Here is a 23,053-nt window from a genome sequence, read left to right as displayed (position 1 = left end):
GGGGGGTAAAAACGACCTTCAGGACGACAACAAACTGAACATCTCACAAGCGACCAGATCACAACCTCACGACCCAACTAAACAGAAATGCTCATGGTCGACATCTGTGACTTCGAATCAGAAGAAGTTGTGGCCAAACTGGTCAACACTGACGTCTAGGTGGAAGCAACGAGTGCAGTTTCAGACGCCAGAATCCAGGCGATGAGTTACAGCCTCGTCAGGACGTGTCATGAGGTGTCTTCACGAATCTCCCTGGTAAACGAACTCAAAAATCACACTGCCGGTTGCCTCTCCATGCATCCTGCAAGCCTCAGTTACTGCTCTGTATTTGACACCACTCACACAAGATTCAGTACGATTATCAGCAGGGGCAGAAGCAACGCCAGCCCACACCAACTCATGCTACGGTTGGCCACATTGCCTTCCACCACGACGTACGATACACAAACTGTATACAATAACCAATCAACAGCCACTGACGACGATTGACAGACCTCACATCTTCCAGATAACAATTTCACAATACACCCTCCAGTGCACTGCACCCTAGTGGCCAGGCGGTGGGGGGTGGGGGTGGGGGTGGGGGGGTGCTCCTTGGGTATGTCTGGAACAGATCATCTCTTCAAAAGGTACGGAAAATGGTGTCAATAGTCAAACAGGTCGGTAGTTGTTGACAACTTCCTCTCTCTTGTAGAAGGATTTAACAATGGTATATTTCAATCTCACTCTCAACTGTCACTCAACATTGTTGTCACGGTGATGGGACTGAATCAAAGTTTGTATTTGATGACCTGAGGATGGCAGATATCTATCAAAGCCAGTTATTTTGTTAGAAATAAATGTGACTGTGATAGGTAATTAAGTTATCATAAAGACAGTCAATCACAGCGATGCCCTCTCGGCAGAAATATTTGTCTGAGTAAGATAGAAACATGACCGTGCATTGCGATGGATCTATGTATATCTTGATGCATGTGTGTTTCGTGATATGGGAAGTGCCTCATCAGACAATGATGCTGTGGGTGCCACCTAGAACGCTATTGTAGATATATGTACGAGGGATATAACCGAAGGCTTGCTGTCACCCTGTATGTCGGCAATAACGCACATTCACATGATCCCGAGAAAAAGAACAAAGCTGCTGCCTCATAGGAATTGTACTTCAGCAGACACCAATGAAATTTTCCGTCGTTGCGGATGACAGAGAAATGTTTTTCATTGTCTGTGATATGTTTATTTTAGTGTGGTACATGATGGCCCTATTCCAGCCATGCGGTTAGCTGTACAGACAGGCCTAGAGAGAATTTTTCGGAAAGAAGGGAGACAGTCGTACTCTCATTTACGAAATTTCCCTGCTAACCCTCTCCCGATCCATTGCCTGCTAGAAGAGAAGACGTGCTAGACTTAGCTCGCCGGCACGAGCTGCCGACGTCTGCTGGAGTGATCGCCATTTGCTGGAAGCCCGATACAGCCCACACAGTGGCCATATCCGCAACACTCACTGCCTTCACACCTGTCGCCAGAAATGATGCCGACCGGTTCAGTGAGTGTGAGGTCAGTTCACTGACGTACACTCCAAGATAACGGCAAGCAGTAACGCCTTCCAGCCAGGGTCTTAACAATTACTGATCCTCAAGAAAGCGATCCTGATGTAACTATTACAGTTATTATTTTCTTTTTTATCTCATTGTGTGGTTGGGAAACATTAGTTACATTATAAATGGTAACTGCAGTAAACTTAGCTGTGGTCCAGTAGCCTGTTCCTCAAGAGCTGGAAACCAGAAAGGCAGTTTCGTCCAACGCTGACGCTGGGGTCTGAGAGCGAAGTCGACGTTCTAACTCACCCCAAAAGTGTGCCGTTGGGACTCTGGGGAGGCGAGACCATTTCAAGGAAGATTATTGTCCACAAACCACTGCCCCAAAGATGCTACTTTATGATAAAGCGATTTGTCACACTGTGTGCAGTTCACTGTGCTGTAAAATATCTTCGTATCCCTTTGGATTTAGCGTTTCCTTAAGTACGATAAGGAGACCCCACTCAAACCACGTGGAACCACCCGTATCATAACACTACTTACTCCATACTTCACTTTTAGCACCAAACATCACAGTAAGTAACGTCCCGAAACGCACACACTGGATTATCATAGGTTATCGCATGATTCACCCTTCCAGATCCCTCGTTTCCAGTGTTCCAGAGTTCAGTGGCGTCGCGCTTGACACCGCCTCGAGCGTCTGCTATCACTGACTGCAGAAACACGTGGCTTGTGGGGAACTGCACGACCACTGTACCCCATTGTTTCTAACTCCCGACACACAGACACTGTGCTAGATGGGCCTCTGGTAACACTTTGCAACTCACGTGTGGTTCTGCTTCTACATCTACATCTACGTGATTACTCTGCTATTCACAATAAAGTTCCTGGCAGAGTGTTCAATGAACCACCTTCATGCTGTCTCTCTACTGTTCCACTCTCAAACGGCACGCGGGAAAAACGAGCTCTTAAATTTTTCTGTGCGAGCCCTGATTTCTCTTATTTTATCGTGATGATCGTTTCTCCCTATGTAGGTGGGTGCCAACAGAATGTTTTCGCAATCGGAGGAGAAAACTGGTGAGAAGATCCCGTCGCATTGAAAAACGCCTTTGTTTTAATGACTGCCACTCCAATTCACGTATCATTTCTGTGACACTATCTCCCCTATTTCGTGATAATACAGAACAAGCTGCCCTTCTTTGTACTTTTTCTATGTCACCCGTCAGTCCCACATGATGCGGATCCCACACCACATAGCAATACTCCAGAATGGGCCGGACAAGCGTATTCTAAGCAGTCTGTTTGGTAGACCTGTTAAACCTTCTAAGTGTTCTGCCAATGAATCGCTGTCTTTGGTTTTCTGTACCCACAATATTATCTATGTTATCGTTCCAATTTAGGTTGTTTGTGATTGTAATCCCTAAGTATTTAGTTGAATTTACAGCCTTAAGATTTGTGTGACTTATCGCGTAATCGAAATTTAGCCGATTTCTTTTAGTACTCATGTGAACAACTTCACACTTTTCCTTATTCAGGGCCAATTGCCACTTTTCGCACCACATAGATATCAAGTAGTTTTGATCATCCTATGACTTTACAAGACGGTAAATGACAGCATCATCTGCAAGCAATCTAAGACGGCTACTCAGATTGTCTCCTGTGTCGTTAATATAGATTAGGAACACCAGAAGGCTTATAACACTTCCTTGGGGAACGAGGGATATTACTTCTGTTTTACTCGATGACTTTCCGTCTGTTACTACGAACTGTGACCTTTCTGGCAGGAAATCACGAATCCAGTCGCACAACTGAGGCGATACTCCGTAGGCACGCAGTTTGGTTAGAAGACACTTGTGAGGAACGGTGTCGAAAGCCTTCTGGAAATCTAAAAATATGGAATCAATTTGACATGCCCTGTCGATAGAACTTATTACTTCATGAGTATAAAGAGCTAGTTGTGTTTCACAAGAACGATATTTCCTGAATCCGTGCTGACTATATGTCAATAAATCATTGTCTTCGAGGTACTTCATGATGTTCGAATACAGTATACGTTCCAAAACCCTACTGCAAATCGACGTTAGTGATATTGGCCTGTAATTCAGTGGATTATTTCTACTTCCTTTTTTGGGTATTGGTGTGACTTGAGCAATTTTCCAGTCTGTAGGTACGAATCTTTCTGTGAGCGAGTGGTTGTATATAACTGCGAAATATGGAGTTATTTTATCAGCATACTCTGAGAGGAACCTCACTGGTATACAATCTGGACCGGAGGCCTTGCCTTTATTAAGTGATTTAAGCTGCCTTGTCACACCGAGGATATCTACTTCTATGTTTCTCATCTTGGCAGTTGTTCTTTATTGGAATTCAGGAATATTTACTTCACCTTCTTTGGTGAAGGAGTTTCGGAAAACCGTGTTTAATAACTCTGCTTTAGTGGCACTGTCATCAATGAATTCTCCGTTCTTATCGCGCAGTGAAGGTATTGATAGCGTCTTGCCACTGGTGTGCTTTATGTATGACCAGAATCTCTTTGGGTTTTCTGTTCCACAGGTTTCACGCGACCGTTTATAACCACTCTCCACAATTCTCAACAGTAACTGTCCGTCAGTATATGAGTTATGCATGGTTTTTATTTAGCTGTGGTCGTCCCTTCGCGTCTCCATTTCACAGTTTCAGCACCAGCAGTCAACTTACGCAGTTTTGGAAAGCTTGAAACGTTCCTGATGGATTTTTTGCTCACGTGACATCCGATGTCTGGTCAACGTTTCAAGTCACCGAGCTCTCCTAACCGATCCACTCTGCCGTCGCTGCTTCCCCACCAACAACACGGTACCAGTGGTCTCTCTTTTAACTGGAGGTTTCGCCTGTCGTGACATCTGGCGGTCAGTTCCGCATTACTCGGTGGTGTGTCGATACTTTTCCTGATCAGACAGAGTACATACAAGGCTTATTCGAAAAGTAAAGTCCAGTTACTTATAAAACACTTGTAAACACTTATAAAACATAAAGCATCGCCCATTTTTGAAAACAATGTATTTATTTAATGTGATTCTCTATCTTTCTACATAGTTCCCAAATTTGTTTCAATGTTTGTCTTTACGTTCTACAAGCTGTCGCAGCCCTAAGTTATAGATGTCTGCTGCCTGTGAGGATATTCGATCTTTCAATTGCTCCGTTCACCTCGCAATGTGCTGTCAAGCGCTTTTGGCCGAGAAACTACTTTAGATAGCGGAACAAGCGAAAATCGCTCAGCACCAAGTCTGAACCTACGGTGGGTGAACAGTCTGCTCCCCTCCAAAATATCTGATCAGATTTTTGGAGTAAATGCCGAAATTGGGTCTGGCATTGTCGTGCAGCAACAAAACTCACGTCTCTTATCCTGTACTACACGTCGAAGTTTGGTCAGGAGAGCGTACTAAGCGGCTGCGCTTATTGTCGTTCCTTGCTGCGTAAACTCGCCTAAAAACACTCCATGTGTTTCCCAAAACACGACTGCCATAACACTGTGAGTTGAGATTGTCCACTTGGCCTTCACTTTGAATGGTGATGTCCTGTGACGCCATTCCACTGACAGACGTTAAGACTCTGGTGTCGTGGGAGGAACCCATGTCTCGTCCCTCCGTTACACGTTTCTCTCAAAATTCTTACAAGGTCACTGTTGATCGGTCTGATCACGGATCACCACGGACATTTTCCCGTCCGTCTTTCAAAAGTCTCACCCCCTTGCGCACTCTGACTGTAAATAGCGCCAAAGCAAGTGGCGTCCATTGACGAGAAAGGCCTTTCAGAAGTCGTTCCACATGCACATTGGGTAGATACGATTCGGACCTTCCTGTACCAACAACCCTCATAATAAAAACAATGCCTGACATTTACTACAGTATCTTAGTACACACATCAAAAAAAGTTTTGCATCGCCCCGGTTCTGAGAGCTCCTGAAGCTAGACGTAGACTGTGGATATTGTATGATAGACACAATCTCTTTGACTGTTCGGAATTGTCACTGAACCCGCCCAGTGATGTAAACAACCTTGCATGAGCAGCGCCTAGTAGATGGAGAAGGTCCGACAGCTGATCAGTTCCAGTCATTCCACCAGGAAGGAGTACACGGCTCGTGTTGTCTGTAGTTCAACCATGCCTAGACGGTTCGATCACGTCCGCATTGTTACTTTGTGACAGGAAGGGCTCTCAACAAGGGAAGTGTCCAGGCGTCTCGCAGTGAACCAAAGTCTTTGTAACCACACCATGCAGCGCGGTACAGATGGGCTCAACAACATGCCGAATGGACCGCTCAGGATTGGCATCGCGTTCTCTTCACCCATGAGTGTTGCATATGTCTTCAACCAGACAATCGTGAGAGACGTCTTTGGAGGCTTCCCGGTCAGGCTGAATGCCTTAGACTGTCCAGCGAGTGCATCAAGGTGGAGGTCCCTGCTGTTTTGGGGTAGCATTATGTGGGGCCGACGTACGCTGCTGGTGGTCATGGAAGGCGCCGTAACGGCTGTACGATAAGTGAATGCCATCCTCCGACTGATAGTGCAATCATATCGGCAGCATTTTGGCGAGGTATTCGTCTTCACTGACAACAATTCGCGTCCCCATCGTGCACGTATTGTGAATGACTTCCTTCAGGATAGCGACATCGCTCGACTTGAGTGGCTAGCATGCCTGGGTAGATTGAAAAGGGCTGTTTACGGATACGTGACCCACCAACCACTCTGAGGGATCTAAGTCAAATCACCGTTGAGGAGAGGGACAATCTGGATCAACAGTGGTTTGATGAAGTTGTGGACAGTATGCCACGACGAATACAGGCATGCATCAATGGAAGAGGACATGCTACAGGGTAATAGAGATACCGGTGTGTACAGCAATCTGGACCACCACCTCTGAAGGTCCCGCTGTATGGTGGTACAATATCCAATCTGCGGTATTACCCAGCAATAAAAAGGGCGGAAATGATTTTTATGTTTATATCTATTCCAGAATTCTGTACAGGTTGATGCAAAACTTTTTTTATGTGTGTATAAGTCGCACTGCTGTTATGTGTAACTGTCTTGGTTGGATAATCAAACCACCTTTTGATTATATTTGCATATGACTGCCTTTTATCAGCCAAATTTGATGTGACCGAAAATATTGCGTTCCTCCGCTGATGCATCTTCCTGAGTTTTTTAATCTGTTTGACGATTAAATGATGTACCTTCCTATTCTGTATCTAGTAGAGTTCTTACAGTATCCACATATACTGCCATTCAAATAGTTTTACAGCCGCTTACAGTGAATAGTAGCTCCACACGAAGAGACCGCGAAACCAGTGGCAGCAGCGTAACTGGCAGTGGTCCGGAGGCTTCTTTCGACTGTCACACGGCGACTCATGCGCGGGATTCTGATTACGGCGCTGGAGCGCGTGCTCGGTGTGCCCAGTTGCTGTCTGCAGGAACTGAACTGTGATATACCACTGACACCATAACACAGCTCCACTTCGGCATCATGTAGCTGGCGCGATACACCACAAACGACATAACGTTGCTCCACGTCATCTACCAGCATGGGTTCGTCGCTTCTGGATCACTCTGAACTATGACGATTTGCTTATTTACTTTAAAAAAAAGGACAGGACACTGCAGATTTAGCGAACGATAAGCAGATAGTGACTGAAACTTAAATGTTAATTGAAGCATCTCATTTCAAAAATAACGGGCACGTATCATGCAACGCGCTCCTACTCCAAGTCCACTGCGCACTGAGGTGACAAGTCGTGGGATAGCAAAATGCACACATACAGATAGCGGTAGTATCGCATACACAAGGTACAAGAGGACAGTGCATTGGCTGATCCGTCATTTTTACTCGTCTGAAAAGGTTTCCGAAGTGATTATGGCTGCACGACGGGAATTAATACTTTGAACATGGAATGAGCTAGACACATGGGCCATTCCATTTCGGAATTCGGTAGGGAATTCAATATTCAGAGATCGAAAATGTCCAGACTGTGTTGAGAACACCAAATTTCATTGTCTGTCGCCACGAAAAAAAGCAGTAGCCGATGTCCGTCACTTAATTACCGAGGCACCAGCGTTTGCTTAGTGTTCACATTGCTAAATGGCAAACAACAGTGCGTGGAAAAGTTGCAGATATCGATATAGGACATGCGGCGCACATATCCGTTAAGAGAGTGTGGCGAAATTCGGAGTTAACAGGTTATGGCAGCAGGCGACCCACGCGACTGCCTTTGCTAACAGCACAACATCGCCTACAGCGCCTAAAAACACATAAATTATTAAACTCTCTCAGTGATAAGTAATACACATGTAGTGAACCCCAAGCAACTAGGGCTCTGACTCTGAACACTATGCGACTTAACTTCTGACGTCATGAGTCTCCTAGAACTTAGAACTAATTAAACCTAAGGATATCACACACATCCATGCCCGAGGCAGGATTCGAACCTGCGACCGTAGCGGTCGTTCGGTTCCAGACTGCAGCGCCTAGAACCGCACGGCCACTTCGGCTGCAAGCAACTAGGAAACACAGCGTAAAAGAGATCGCGACTTAATCGGCTTTAAATGACGTGGCAGAAATAATTGCGTTACCTACGGTACTGAGGAGGGGTCGGACATCCACCACAATTAATACAAGCACCGGGCGGGTTAACGAGCGAGTGGTGGTAACTCAAGATTCACTGTAACAATCGTTGAGTCCCGAATTGTGAAAGAACTAATAAAAAATATTAAATCATGACTTAAGCAGTGGAATGACTGTAATTTCGTCGCAAGGTTCCTAAACTTCAAACGGTGCTGATGTCGATAAATCCTAAAACTGCAGCGTGAAAGCTCACCGTACAGGCTGCCGCCTCCCATCGCGAACAATCACCTACTGCTCTCTGTCGATCGCAGAACTAGGAAGCGGCTATTCTTCACAGAAGCTCCGGAACTCAACCTGCTCTCTACCGCTCTCTGAAAGCGAAAGTTCTCTCTATCGCTCTCAGAATATTCTCTGTACTTTTACGTTTATCTGGCTCTGGCGTCTCAGCAAAAATAATTCTGCCAAAAACCCTGTCGGTCAGCCAAGTCTAGCTTCTCATTTTTTTCACCTATCAGAAGCGGAAAAATTCTATACGTGACTTCTCTCCTTTCGTCTCGTGAGACTCAGTAAGACGCACGCCGCATATCCCGTGTGAAACTCGGTCATCCGAACATTACCATTTATAAACGAAAAACTGTTACACTACTGGCCATTAAAATTTTTACACCACGAAGATGACCTGCTACAGACGAAAAATTTAACCGACAGCAAGAAGATGCTGTGATATGCAAATGATTAGCTTTTCAAAGCATGCACACAAGGTTGGCGCCGGTAGCGACACCTAGAACGTGCTGACATGAGGAAAGTTTCCAACCGATTTCTCATACACAAACAGCAGTTGACCGGAGTTCCTTGTTAAACGTTGTTGTGATGCCTCGTGTAAGGAGGAGAAATGCATACCATCACGTTTCCGACTTTGATAAAGGTCGGATTGTAGTCTATCGCGATTGCGGTTTATCGTATCGCGACATAGCTGCTAGCGTTGGTCGTGACCCAATGACTGTTAGCAGAATATCGAATCGGTGGGTTCAGGAGGGTAATACGGAACGCCCTGCTGGATCCCAACGGCCTCGTATCACTAGCAGTCGAGATGACAGTCATGGCTGTAACGGATCGTGCAGCCACGTCTCGATCCCTGAGTCAACAGATGGGACGTTTGCAAGACAACAACCATATGCACGAACAGTTCGACGATGTTTGCAGCAGCATGGACTATCAGCTCGAAGTCCATGGCTGTGGTTACCCTTGACGCTGCATCACAGACAGGAGCGCCTGCGATGGTGTACTCAACGACATACCTGGGTGCACGAATGGCAAAACCTCGCTCTTTCGGATGAATCCAGGTTGTGTTTACAGCATCATGATGGTCGCATCCGTGTTTGGCGGCATCGCGGTGAACGTAAATTTGAAGCGTGTATTCGTCATCGCCATACTGGCACATCACCCGGCGTGATGGTATGAGGTGCCATTGGTTACACGTCTCGGTCACCTCTTGTTCGCATTGACGGCACTTTGAACAGTCGACTTTGCATTTCAGGTGTGGCTCTACCCTTCATTCGATCCCTGCGAAACCCTACATTTCAGCAGGATAATGCACGACCACATATTGCACGTCCTGTACGGCCTTTTCTGGATACAGAAAATGTTCGACTGCTGCCCTGGCCAGCACATTCTCCAGATCTCTCACCAACTGAAAACGTCTGGTCAATGGTGGCCGAGCAACTGGTTCGTCACAATACGCCAGTCACTACTCTTGATGAAGTGTGGTATGGTGTCGGAACTGCATGGGCAGCTGTACCTGTACACGCCATCCAAGCTCTGTTTGACTCAATGCTCAGGCGTATCAAGGTCGTTATTACAGCCAGAGGTGGTTGTTCTGGGTACTGATTACTCATGATTCATGTACTCAAATTGCGTGAAAATGTAATGACATGTCAGTTCTAATATATATATATATATATATATATATATATATATATATATATATATATATATATATATATATATGTGTGTGTGTGTGTGTGTGTGTGTGTGTGTGTGTGTGTCCAATGAATACCCGCTTATCATCTGCATTTCTTCATGGTGTAGCTATTTTAATGGCCAGTCGTGTATTTAGCTACTTCCTTTATCAATAAATACTTACTCGGCCGAGGTTCTTACCGTTGTACTTAAATAAACAGAGGATTCAGAAGTAGCAAACGATATTAGGATTGTATACTGAGTTGACAAAAGTCACAGCATACCTCCTAACATGGCGTCGGGCTTCTTTTGCCCGGCATCCTGCAGCAGCATGACGTGGCCTGGACCCAACAAGTCGCTGTGAGTCTCCTGCGGAAATACTGGGTCATGGTGCCTATACAAACTACAAAACCGTTGCCGGGGAAGGATTTTGTGCACGAACAACCCCTCGTTAATGTCCCGTAAATATTGGATGAGATTCTTGTCGGGCGATCTGGGCCGCTAAATCATTCCCTCGAATTGTCCATAAAGTTCTTCAAACCGATCGTGAAAAATTGTGGCCCAGTGACAAGCTGCATCGTCGTTTGGGTACATGAAGTCGATTAATGGCTGCTAATGTTCTCCATGTAGCCGAAGATCAGCATTTCCAGCCAAAGATCGGTTCACTTGGACCAGGGGACACATTTTATTCCATTTAAACACAAATTACAAAAATCACACCAATATGGAGCCATCACAAGCTTGCACAGTGCCTTGGTGACAACTTGGATCCGTGGTTTCGTGGGATCTGCGCCACATTCGAACCCTACCATCAGCCCTCTGCAACCAAAATCGGGACTCATTTGATCAGGGCGTGACAACAATGAAAATCTGTGCTGGACCGGGGCTCGAAACCAGATTTCCCGTTTTGCTTGAGGGGTTACCTTCACATGCGTGTTGGCATGTATGAAGGACAAGTGCATCGTTCTTCTTAACAACACGTATTTATCCGCCGATACTAGGCAGCGACATTCAATTAGAACGCCCTCCCCTGTTTGGGAATTACACAGCGTGTGTACGAGTGCAGGCAGCAGACGCATATTTGACGACCTATGGACGTTTGTGTCTGGCCGTGCGTCCTGCTCGGGTAGCCAAAGTGGTTAAGGCGACCGCTCGCATAAAATAGGAAATCCGGGTTCGAATCCCCGTCCAGCACAGATTTTCGTTGTAGACATTCACTTACACAGCTGATGGTTGTCCATATTCGTATTCGTGAGTACATGTATTTCATTTAGCTCACCCTGCCAAGATATAGTTCAGGCATGTGTGACTCATGTTCAAAAAATGGCTCAAATGGCTCTGTGCACTATAAGACTTAATTTCTCAGGTCATCAGTCCCCCAGGCTTAGAGCTACTTAAACCTAACTAACCTAAGGACAATACATACATCCACGCCCAAGGCAGGATTCAAACCTGCGGCCGTAGCGGTCGAACAGTTCCAGACTGTAGCGCCTAGAACCGCTAGGCCACCCAGACCGGCAGCCATGTTCCCGCCATCTTGTATTTTACATCCTGTTTTTAATGTACTTTCCCCTCACTACATTAATTTAAATTACTTGTGTCACTGAGTTGCTCCTTTGCCTGAGCGTGAGCGGCGCTAGCACCGCGTGTCAATATGTCCCCTCTCGTAGTATCTTTGCTCGACTGCTATTACTTCCCGGTCGTTGTCTGTCGTAAGGCAGTTCGCGTCTCGAGTTTGGGCTGCGAGCCAGCTGGAACGCGTCTGGAGCGCAGTCCGGACCTGCCAGTCGGGGAGCTGCAATGCGGCACTAGTGCAGTCGGGTTGAAGCACTGAGGTATGCGTCGACCATTGCTGTCACACATCACTTGAGCCGGGCCACGGTCTTGGTGGATCGTCGATCGGTCGTCCTACCGGCCGACGCGTTTTGCCTCGCCGATCGTTCATGAGTCGGCCGGCTGTGTGTATGTGCATCGACTCCCGATTTGTTTTCGTGCGTGCTCAGTTACTGTTTGGTATCGCTCAGGTCTTCGTGCAAGTGTTTGTCAGGTTGTGTGTGTAGTTGGCGTTATTCCACTGACGATTATTTTAGATGTTGTGGACATTCTGGCGACAGACGGTCGGTTGCTGAGGACCAGGGAAGTTATATCCGATGAAGGCGGCTGGGTCCGGTGGCGGTCCCTGCACAGTGTCGGAGCATGTGTGGAGCTGTCCGATCGCTACGAGCTTCGTGGTTCACCGACCCAGGACGTCAAAGTTGAGTAGTGGTTTGAAGTACTCAAGCCACGTCCATTCATGTTGTGTGGTTCGTTTCGGTGGTTCGCTGTTGGGGAGGTTTACCTGTGATCAACACTGAGTGTTTGTATTGCTCAAATTTAGCCACTATGCGGTGGAACTAACTATATTGGTTTACTACAATTCAAGTGCACCAGTGGAATTTTCTACCTTGTGGCCGTTAGTGCTGCCTTTACCTGCCCTGACCACTAACATAATTTCAGGCAGTGTCCTTTCCTCACCTGTTGTCGGTGTCCAACACGGTGTCAGCTCAATACATATACATATTTGATTGCGAGTAATCACGCCCGTAACATTTTGTGTTTGAATTCTCATGTTCCGATTGGTGGCAACCAAGTCATTTGTTGGTCGGTCCGTGGCTGTCACTTGGTTGGGTTCCGAAGGATCAAGTGTAGTTGGGCTCATCACCTGTCTCACCTATGTGAACGAGGGCAGACGGATCCCTGCAGGCTTCTGAGTTTTGTTGTCTTTACTGTCTTTCTCACCGGTGTTAAATTGACTGTTTATAAACTATCACAGTCAATGATAAAAAATTCTTGGTTTTACTGTGCTTTATGTAAGGAAGTTTGAATTCCGGCAAGTGGATATTTGCTGAAAGGTTATTGCTGTTGTGTTGTCTTTTGTTTTAGTCCGGTTTCAGTTACTTAAAACTTAAGCCTTATGGCTATTTTTTTTAAATTTTGGAAAATTATTTGTTGGTGTTCAGCCTTGGAACCTTATTCTTAAAATTACCATTCAAGCTTAAACATTGCGGCCTTCTGCCTTTGAAAAGTTATGGTAATTTATTTTAAAATTTTGAAAATTTTACTGTTAGCCTTCAGCCGTTTGTATTGCATCTTGTTTATGTTTGTCTATCCACCACTGCCTTGAGTCTTTCAGCATAGCTGTGATATATATATATATATATATATATATATATATATATATATATATATATATATGTGTGTGTGTGTGTGTGTAATTGTAATTGCGTGTCTTCAGCCACTTGAAATTTACCTTGTTGATTTTTAAGATTTCTTGTTCGGAGGCCTTCAGCCATGAAAGAAAAAAATGTTCAGATGTGTGTGATATCCCATGGGACTTAACTGCTAAGGTCATCAGTCCCTAAGCTTACACACTACTTAACATAATTATCCTAAGGACAAACACACACACCCATGCCGAAGGGAGGACTCGAACCTCCGCCGGGACCAGCCGCACAGTCCATGACTGCAGCGCCTTAGGCCGCTCAGCTAATCGAGCGCGGCAGCCACGAAAGATTTGGAGTTTGAAACTCGTAGTTGTAAAAGTTCGGCTATGTGCCGCTTCGGTTGTAAATGTGTTCTTAAATTACAATAAATTACAGTTTTAAGGTGAAACTGACACCAACCTTATTTGGCCCTTTCCACAATCCTAGTCACCTGTTTTGGCCAGCGGGTTTAGCGGGCGTATCAATAGTTCCTTTCCACATGATAATACACCTCTCCCATTTAGCTCACCATGCCGTGGTACGTGGTTCCTAAACGAATGAAATCTGCTATCAACGGATATATCCTTTGGCCGACGTCCATCACTTAACGATCGAAAGCAGCGGCGTTTCCTTAGAGCTGTCACTTCTAACAGACAAGCAACAGTGCATAGATATAAATCAATGTGGGACCTACAACGAACGTAGCCGCTAAGACAGTGTTGCCAAATCTGGCGTTTATGTGCCGTGGCAGGGGACGACCGACGCGAGTGCCTTTGGTAGCGGCAGGGTATCGCCTGCAGAGCCTCTCCTGGGCTCGTCACCATATCTCTAGCTTCCTAGGCGTCTGGAAAGCCGAGGCTTGATCATATGAGTCCTAGTTTCAGTTGGCGAGAGCTGATGGTAGCTATTGACCCAATTCGTCAGCAAGGCGCTGTGCAAACTGGTGGTGTCTCCATAATGATGTGCATTATTTTTATGGAATGGACTGGGCGCTCTGGTCCATCTGAGTTGAATAGGAACGGATATGTTCGACTGCTGGGAGACCATTTGCAGCCAAACAACGACGGAATTTCTATGGATGTTAATGGATGACGTCACCAGGCCACAACTGTTTGCAATTGGCCTGAAGAACATTCTGTGCAGTTCGATTGACTGATTTTGCCACTCAGATAGCCCGACACGAAGTCCATCAACGATTTATGGAACGTAACTGAGAGGTCAGTTCGTGCATAAAATCCTGCACCGGCAACACTTTCATAATTATGAACGGCTATAGAGGCAGCATGGCTCAATATTTCTGCAACGACTTGTTGGGTCCATGCCACGTTGGGTTACAGTACTACTAAAGGCATAAAGAGTTCCTACACGATATTGAGAGGTATGACATGACTTTCGTCCACTCAGTATAAATTGTCACTGCTTACCCTTGAGCTCTACACAATCTGTCTACGCTACTGCAATATACTCGCATTGCATTTGTAATGTTGAACGGAGTATCCATCATGTGGTTTAAAATACACACTTTGAACAATACTTAGCTTACAAAGGACGCTTTCACGTCTGGAAGGAACGGATAACTTTCCTAAGCACGGTATATTTCCAGGTGGGTATATCGCCATTTCAGATTAAAACACACACGGAGAGTATCTGGCACTTCGCGAACGTAAATAGTAACACCAACAAACCCTCGGATGAGAATAACTCCCTTTAACATTATGTGGGAAAGTAGCTGCATTCTGCACTCGCTTGACTGAGAGGGCGTACACGTAGAGTGGATACTCCTCATCGGTACATCCAGCGTCTCACTTTGCAATTTGAGGAAGTGGGCAGAGTAACGTTATATCATCCCACCCCAAAAGTATTTAGACAGCTAGAGCTTATCATTTTCGTAGTCTGGGACGGAACTGGCATTTCAGTCTGTATATTCAGGTCCACAGCAGCTGCGAAGTTCATGGAGGAAGTTACTTTATTTTTTAAATAAACACTTTATCTCATAATCTAGCAATCAACTAATTCCGTTCTCTTGGACCTTATCAAACTACCTCATCGTAAAAATAATATCAAACGCTGCAGCAGATTGTGCGGGGGAAGCAACTTGTGGTGGTGTCCTTGGCAAGAATATCACACGCCCTTATTAGATATGGGAGCAATTTATCCAGGTGCAAAGTGCATATGTAAAATTGAAAAAGCGCAACCATGATGTGGATTTCAGAATTCTGAGAGCGTGCAACACATTAAAATACGTTACTGTAGCTACTGAAGTGACGGCACTCTCTGTGAGTCAGTGTATTAAAATCAAATGTGTGATTACACTGGCACAGTGCAAAATCCACACAAGCGTGGCACGTCTCCCATTTTACATATGGATCTCACGTCTGACATAATTCAGTTCGTGACCACTACTGTTGTACATACTCTAAAGACGCCCTCACATGCTGTGTCGAATGCATCAAGCAACACAGTTAATTTTTACTTTGATTCGCCACAATTTTAGATCTTGTTTTCACCACCAGGTTCATTGTTAATGTCCAATATGGCGAAATTAAATAAAACCTTTTTCTATACCGACATGTGTTATATAATTGAGTCTCCATAATTAAATTTATAGTTTCAAAATGCTGTAGAAGGAGAACCATTGCACACAATAACGTCAAATTTGAGCAGTATATTATTGATGCACGGCTAACGTCATGGAACAAGAAAGTTTAACGAAAATTTCACCAATATATGCCACTGTAAGCTTCAGAACATGCACACCAAGAGACACGCGGCACACGGCAGTTTCTCATTTAGCTAGCTAGACATGACTGTCTCCGTGAAAGACGGCACGCTGCAGGCGCTGGGAAAGCTATTTAGCAAGAACGGTAAGAAGGAAACGAGCGTTTGGCGTCATTGGCCGGGAGTCCTCTCACGGGGCAGGTCCGGCCGCCTTGGTGCAGGTCTTATTACATTCGACGCCACATTGGGCGACCTGCCCGCCGTATGGGGATGAAATGATGATGAAGACAACACAACACTCAGTTCCTGAGCCGAGAAAATGACCAATCCAGCCGGTAATCAAACCCGGGCCGCATAGGACGGTAGTCCGACATGCTGACCATTTACCTATCTGGGCGGACAAAAAGAAGCTCTGCAGATGTTCCAGGCACTCATGGGTTTGGAAAAAGGCATTCGTCTGAAGAAAATTATTTTAAAATTTGAAAAACAGGGGTACAGCGGTGGTGTGCAAATATGAAGTGCACATGGAATTGCCCAATGTTGGAGATACCCGCGAGCTCGTTGCAAAAAATCCGAAACGTCCTGCGTTGCTGTACCCACTAAATCACCCATGTTGCGGAGTTGCTTCCTGCTGACATGCCAGCAAGACAAACGTTCGCTCTCCAATTTCTGCTTCGCATGCAACTGGACAGTGAATGGCCACACAACATTTTCTGCACATACGAATCGTATTACCATTTCCAAGAACATGTCAGTAAGCAGAATGACAGAAAATCGGCAACGGAAAATCAGCCTCACATTAACAGGTACCACTTCATTCTGCAAGTGTGGCTGAGTGGCGTTGGTTGAGGGCCGTGTTTTTTTTTTCCAGCAGACGTGTCCTGTGGATCCTGTTACACATATCGTCACTGGCAAGCGCTAGGAGTGTCTTTTTCGCTCCAACGTCGTTCCAATCCTTCATCCCTGTGGACGTGTGGGTTGGGACGTTTTCATGGAAGTTTCGTCCGCACATTGCACATCCAGTGAAGTGGCTGCTACAGAGGCATTCAGAGAAGCTAGAATTATCAGCCGTCATTTCCCTACTGCCTGGCCGTCCAGATTATCTCAATCTGCGTGACTTATGGCTGTGGGGTTATCTGAAAGATGTTGTGTTCAGTGCTCCAGTTGCAGAAATAGTTGAACTGAGGGAACACATTCTCAACGTGACCCCTAAGACACTCCGATCTGTTGTGGAACATGCTGTTTCTCTATTACAACTTGTGGCAGAAAACAGTGGCTCGGGTCAGTTAGGTAGCAGAGCTACAACTGTTAGTTGCCAAACCTGTGCAGTCATGGACATTGAACGGTGTGGACGATGTAACGTACAACTAAACCAACTTATTACGATACATCCGTCATTTGCAGCAGACACAATGTACGTTGAGGCACTTACAGAGCCATCTATTGGCGAAATTTTCAACAAATTATTTTTGTTCCATGGCGCTTCCACGTGTGCCACTAGTATGCTCTTGAAATTTGACGTCCTCTTGAGCAGTGGTTGTCTGCTACAGATTTTGAAACTGGAATTTTAATTACAGATACCATGTATGTACGTACGTTCCACCTGTGCTCCTAAACCATTGGATCGATTTCAAGTAAACTTGGGGAACATGACGCACATAACACTTACTGTCTGGAAAGGAGTACTGTGTGGGTGAGAACCACGATCCTTAGGGGAGAGGGTGGGGCTAAAACGGGGGGCGGTGTACAGAGAGAGGGGCAGAATGAGATGACGGAGAAAGCAGATATATATGGGTAGGGAGAGAGGGGAGGAGGAGATGAAGAGTTGAGATGGGAGGAAGAGAGCGGGGGAGGAGATTGGCAGAGAGGGGGGCAGGAGGAGATGGCGGGTGAGAGGGAGACGATGTGGTGTATACAATACGTATGACGTACGCATTTACAGCTGAAGCAGTGGGAAAAAAGCTAGTTAGAGACAAAATTCGAAGAATTCCGAGAATGCCCAAGAAGCAAAGGCAGTTGCACTCGCGTTACAAGAAAGATCGGGAGAATGAGGACAGGCAAAAGTTAGTAGAGATTCGTGCTGCTGTAAAAAGATCGATGCGCGAAGCATTCAACCACTACCACCGTCATACCTTAGCAAAAGATCTTGCTGAGAACCCAAGGAAATTCTGGTCTCACGTAAAATCGGTAAGCGGGTCGAAGGCTTCCATCCAGTCACTCACTGATCAGTCTGGCCTGGGAACGGAAGACAGCAAAACGAAACCTGAAATTTTAAATTTAGCATTTGAGAAATCTTTCACGCAGGTGGATCGTACAAACATACCGCCGTTTGAGTCTCGTACAGATTCCCGTATGGAGGACATAGTGATAGACATCCCTGGGGTTGTGAAGCAGATGAATGGGTTCAAAATAAATAAATCACCAGGTCCTGATGGGATTCCAATCCGGTTTTACAGAAAGTGCTCTACTGCATTGGCTCCTTACTTAGCTTGCATTTATCGCGAATCTCTTGCCCAACGTAAAGTCCCGAGCTACTAGGAAAAAGAGCAGGTGACGCCTGTATATAAGAAGGATAGAAGGACGGGTCCTCAAAATTACAGACCAAGATCCTTAACATCGGTTTGTTGCAGGATTCTCGAACATATTCTCAGTTCGAATATAATGAATTTCCTGCTGTCCATGCATCAGCACAGCCTTAGAAAGCATCGCTCCTGCGAAACGCAACTCGCCCTTTTTTCACATGATATCTTGCGAACAATGGATCTACAGCTACATCTACATCCATACTCCGCAAGCCACCTGACGGTGTGTGGCGGAGGGTACCTTGAGTACCTCTATCGGTTCTTCCTTCTATTTCAGTCTCGTATTGTTTGTGGAAAGAAGGATTGTCGGTATGCCTCTGTGTGGGCTCTAATCTCTCAAACATCGGTCTGAAGGATATCAGACGGATGCTATATTCCTTGACTTCCAGAAAGCATTTGACTCGGTGCCCCACTGCAGACTCCTAACTAATGTACGAGCATATGGGATTGGTTCGCAAATATGTGAGTGGTTCGAAGACTTCTTAAGTAATAGAACCCCGTACGTTGTCCTCGATGGTGGGTGTTCATCGGAGGGGAGGGTATCATCTGGAATGCCCCAGGGAAGTGTGGTAGGTCCGCTGTTGTTTTCTATCTACATAAATGATCTTTTGGATAGGATGGATAGCAATGTGCGGCTATTTGCTGATGGTGCTGTTGTGTACGGGAAGGTGACGTTGTTGAGTGACTGTAGGAGGATACAAGATGACTTGGACAGGATTTGTGATTGGTGTAAAGAATGACAGCTAACTGTAAATATAGATAAACGTAAATTAATGAAGATTAATAGGAAAAAGAATCCTGTAATGTTTGAATATTCCATTAGTAGTGTAGCGGTTGAGATAGTCACATCGATTAAATATTTGGGCGTAACATTGCAGAGCGATATGAAGTGGGAGAAGCATGTAATGGCAGTTGTGGGGAAGGCGGATAGTCGTCTTCGGTTCATTGGTAGAATTTTGGGAAGATGTGGTTCGTCTGTAAAGGAGACCGCTTGTAAAACACTAATTGAGTACTGCTTGAACGTTTGGGATCCCTATCAGGTCGGATTTAGGGAGGACATAGAAGCACTTCAGAGGCGGGTTGATAGATTTGTTACTGGTAGGTTTGATCATCACGCGAGTGTTGCAGAAATGCTCGAGGAACTCGGGTGGGTGTCTCTACAGTGAAGGAGGCGTTCTTTTCATGAATCGCTACTGAGGAAATTTAGAGAACCTGCATTTGAGGCTGACTGCAGTACAATTTTACTGCCGCCAACTTACATTTCGCTGAAAGACCACAAAGGTAAGATAAGAGAGATTAGTGCTCGTACACAGGCATATAGGCAGTCATTTTCCCGCGTTCTGTTTGGGAGTGGAAGGGGGAGAGAAGATGCTAGTTGTGGTACGAGGTACCACGGAGTAGGTATGTAGATGTGGAAACGACGGCATGCGCAGCAGACGTGTGCGGTGTCGACTATTGACCACCTGCTGTCGCCCCCTGGCTGCCTCTGCCGCGCAGCCTGGACGACATGGGCGAGTACGACGTGGAGGCGCTGCTGGCTCTGACGCAGCGCGTCACGGGCGACGCGCGGCCCTTCTACCTGGGCTACAGCTCGGGCGGGGGCGCGCTCTACACGTGGCTGCAGCGCCGGCCACGTGCACACCACGTGCTCAGAGGCGCACTGCTCTGGACGCCCTCCCTCTTCTACACCGAGCCGCACAGCACCATCATCAAGATTTACAATCTCCTTCCTGAGGCCATCGTGGTAAGGTTCACCAATAGCCACAATCTTAATAGTCTGATCAGAATTACTTTACTGTTTTTGTCTTGGAACTATTTAAAAAAAGTGGTTGACAGAAATTACTCCTCTTTCAATTAAAAAAAAATTGGATGTTTCTTAGTAGGAATGCAATAGCAACTTTGAATGGAAATTGGCCCATGACCTTTGTCATACCTGTATGTGGGGTAGGAATTCTAAGGTGATGAGTGCCGTGGAAAACTTTGTGGGTGTACGCAGAATGCACACTGCTTCATCAGCACACATACACACACATACACACACACACACACACACACACACACACACGTGCAACCATGCACAGCTGCTACATCTTTCTCTCGAACTTTGCTCTCTGACACCCAAACGTGTTACAATCGCAGTTCAATCTCTGATCCCTCTTCCACCATCTTTTCCCTATGGTTTGATTTATGGACCCCAAAAATGGTTCAAATGGCTCTGAGCACTATGGGACTTAACATCTGTGGTCATCAGTCTCCGAGAACTTAGAACTACTTAAACCTAACTAACCTAAGGACATCACACATATCCATGCCCGAGGCAGGAGTCGAACCGGCGACCGTAACGGTCACACAGTTCCAGACTGAAGTGCGTAGAGCCGCATGGTCACACTGGCCGGCTCTGGATCCCAAAAAATTTTACAACAGCAGATACGTCTCTGACACATGCCTTGCCATCTTGCTTTTGTAGTTCATTCTATGTACCCAATGAATTTACAAGGTATGAAGTGGTGAGTGTCTATTGGCACATACAGGTTACCATCCCCACACTACAGTGTTGCTATTATCGTTGAGTGTGAAGCATTTATCATCTTTTGGTGATAATGTGAACTGACTTTGCTTCATAGTGGTAAGTGTATGCAGCTTCGATCGAACTGCATACTGAAAAGTTGATTTAGCAGCTTCATTTAATATCTAGTCAAAGGTGCCAACATCGATTTTCCCGCACCTCTTTTCGAGGAAGCTCAGATTGATATGTCACCTGCTACAATCCAACAATCAGGGCCCAGCGTATGCAGCAATCAGAGCGTGCCTTCCCACCACTAGAACCGACACTGTGCAAGACACAGTGTTTGTGTTAGACATGAAACATACGGTAAATTTTTCACCAGAGCTCCTTAAGACTTGCACATTGTTTTATCTACGGAGATTGCAAAGTAAACTGGGGCAGCACTGAGAACTTGGACTGAGGAGCGATGCATTCCAGGGTAGTATGTGCTGTTGTGCAAACCATTGTGCTAACGTGGCTTACTGACCAGTTCACCTGCCTAGTAAGCAGGAGACCCAGGTTCGATTCCCGGATTTCGCACAAATTTTCACTCGTCCCCTCACTCTATATACATAAAAGCATATCTGTATGAGACCAGGAAGGTCTTTGAAATTGTATCAGTCGTTCTGTATGATCACCTGCACCTTTCAGCCTGGAAACTGAACCGGAAGTCTGTACTGACAGTCGACGGCTGGTGTGGCCGAGCGATTCTAGGCGCATCAATTTGGAACCGCGCGACCGCTACGGTCGCAGGTTCGAATCCTGCCTCGGGCATGGATGTGTGTGATGTCCTCAGGTTAGTTAGGATTAAGTAGTTCTAAGTTCTAGGGGACTGATGACCTCAGATGTTAAGTCCCATAGTGCTCAGCGCCGTTTGAACCATATTAGTCTGATGTAACGTTGTTCAGTACACTGTCCTCAGTCATCAACATGAGTATCTGCACTCATGCTGGTAATACCCTAAATGTACTTATAACGTCAGGAAATTATTATTCACCGATTCTCAAATGAATAGGATCGCTTACTTCAGCCTTGCACTTCCTGTGTGTGTACAAATGATTCACTCGATATTTCTCGAATGGACTTGCTCAAGTAATGTGGGCACAGAGGCAATAATCACCGCAGCTCTTTCCCGCAGCACACAAAATCAGCTCGTGGCTACTGTTCATAGTGGCGTCATAGCTGATATCTAATAGGCGTTGGCTGGGAGTCTGACTAAGTAAGTGTGTATGACGGCTAGGGAGCTGAAAATTCTCCGATCAACAGCATACAACTTCTTGTAGAAAAGGCTTCAAGGCGATGCTGCTTCAGACACCAAAGCTGAGCGACATACCTCAGTGCGAGCTGCTAGCACTAGATGTCATAGCCAAGAGTGACGCAAGCAGTGACTTTTTGGAAATGACTTGATTCTCCAATGAGTCCTCATTGGTCCCTAAATGTTGATAGATTTCTGGATGAGCGGTTTCCAGATCGTCGACTCCGATGGCCGCTGCAGTCAACTGACATCACATCAGTAGACCTCTCCTGCGAGGTTTCGTAAACGATCAGGTGCACTAAAGCAGGCTTACAGACCGAGAACACCTCTAGCGACTCGACTTCGTAGTGCTTTCGAATACGCAGCCGTGGAGATGCCTGAACGTACACGGAGAGAAACACTGAATACCGAATGCACTTCGTCTGAGTCATCAGAATCCACACAGCGATACGAATTGGTGAGGAAACAAACTTCAGGCGTTATCTTGCCACATACTGAAAACTCGTTGATATTCTCAACTATAAGATATCTTATTTAACCTAAATCGATTTAAATATGTCTACATATGCTGAACTGTAAAAGTCGGCATTGCAATGTTCTTCCATTTAAAATCAAACTACTAAATA

General features: G+C 45.8%; 1 protein-coding gene across 2 annotated transcripts in view; it reads left to right on the top strand.

Annotated features, from left to right (window-relative positions):
- Nucleotides 1-23,053, top strand: part of LOC126278201 (lipase 3-like) — a 163,021-nt gene that overhangs the window by 85,969 nt on the left and 53,999 nt on the right. For both annotated transcript variants that reach the window (XM_049978122.1, XM_049978123.1), the window contains exon 5: nucleotides 20,125-20,371. In XM_049978122.1, the coding sequence (XP_049834079.1) occupies nucleotides 20,125-20,371 (247 nt within the window). The remainder of the gene's footprint in view (nucleotides 1-20,124; nucleotides 20,372-23,053) is intronic.

The sequence above is a fragment of the Schistocerca gregaria genome, chromosome 6, assembly GCF_023897955.1.
Source record: "Schistocerca gregaria isolate iqSchGreg1 chromosome 6, iqSchGreg1.2, whole genome shotgun sequence".
In the NCBI taxonomy this organism is placed as follows: domain Eukaryota; kingdom Metazoa; phylum Arthropoda; class Insecta; order Orthoptera; family Acrididae; genus Schistocerca; species Schistocerca gregaria.
The sequence above is the reverse complement of the archived record's forward strand: the minus strand, read 5'-3'. Positions and strand labels throughout refer to the sequence as shown.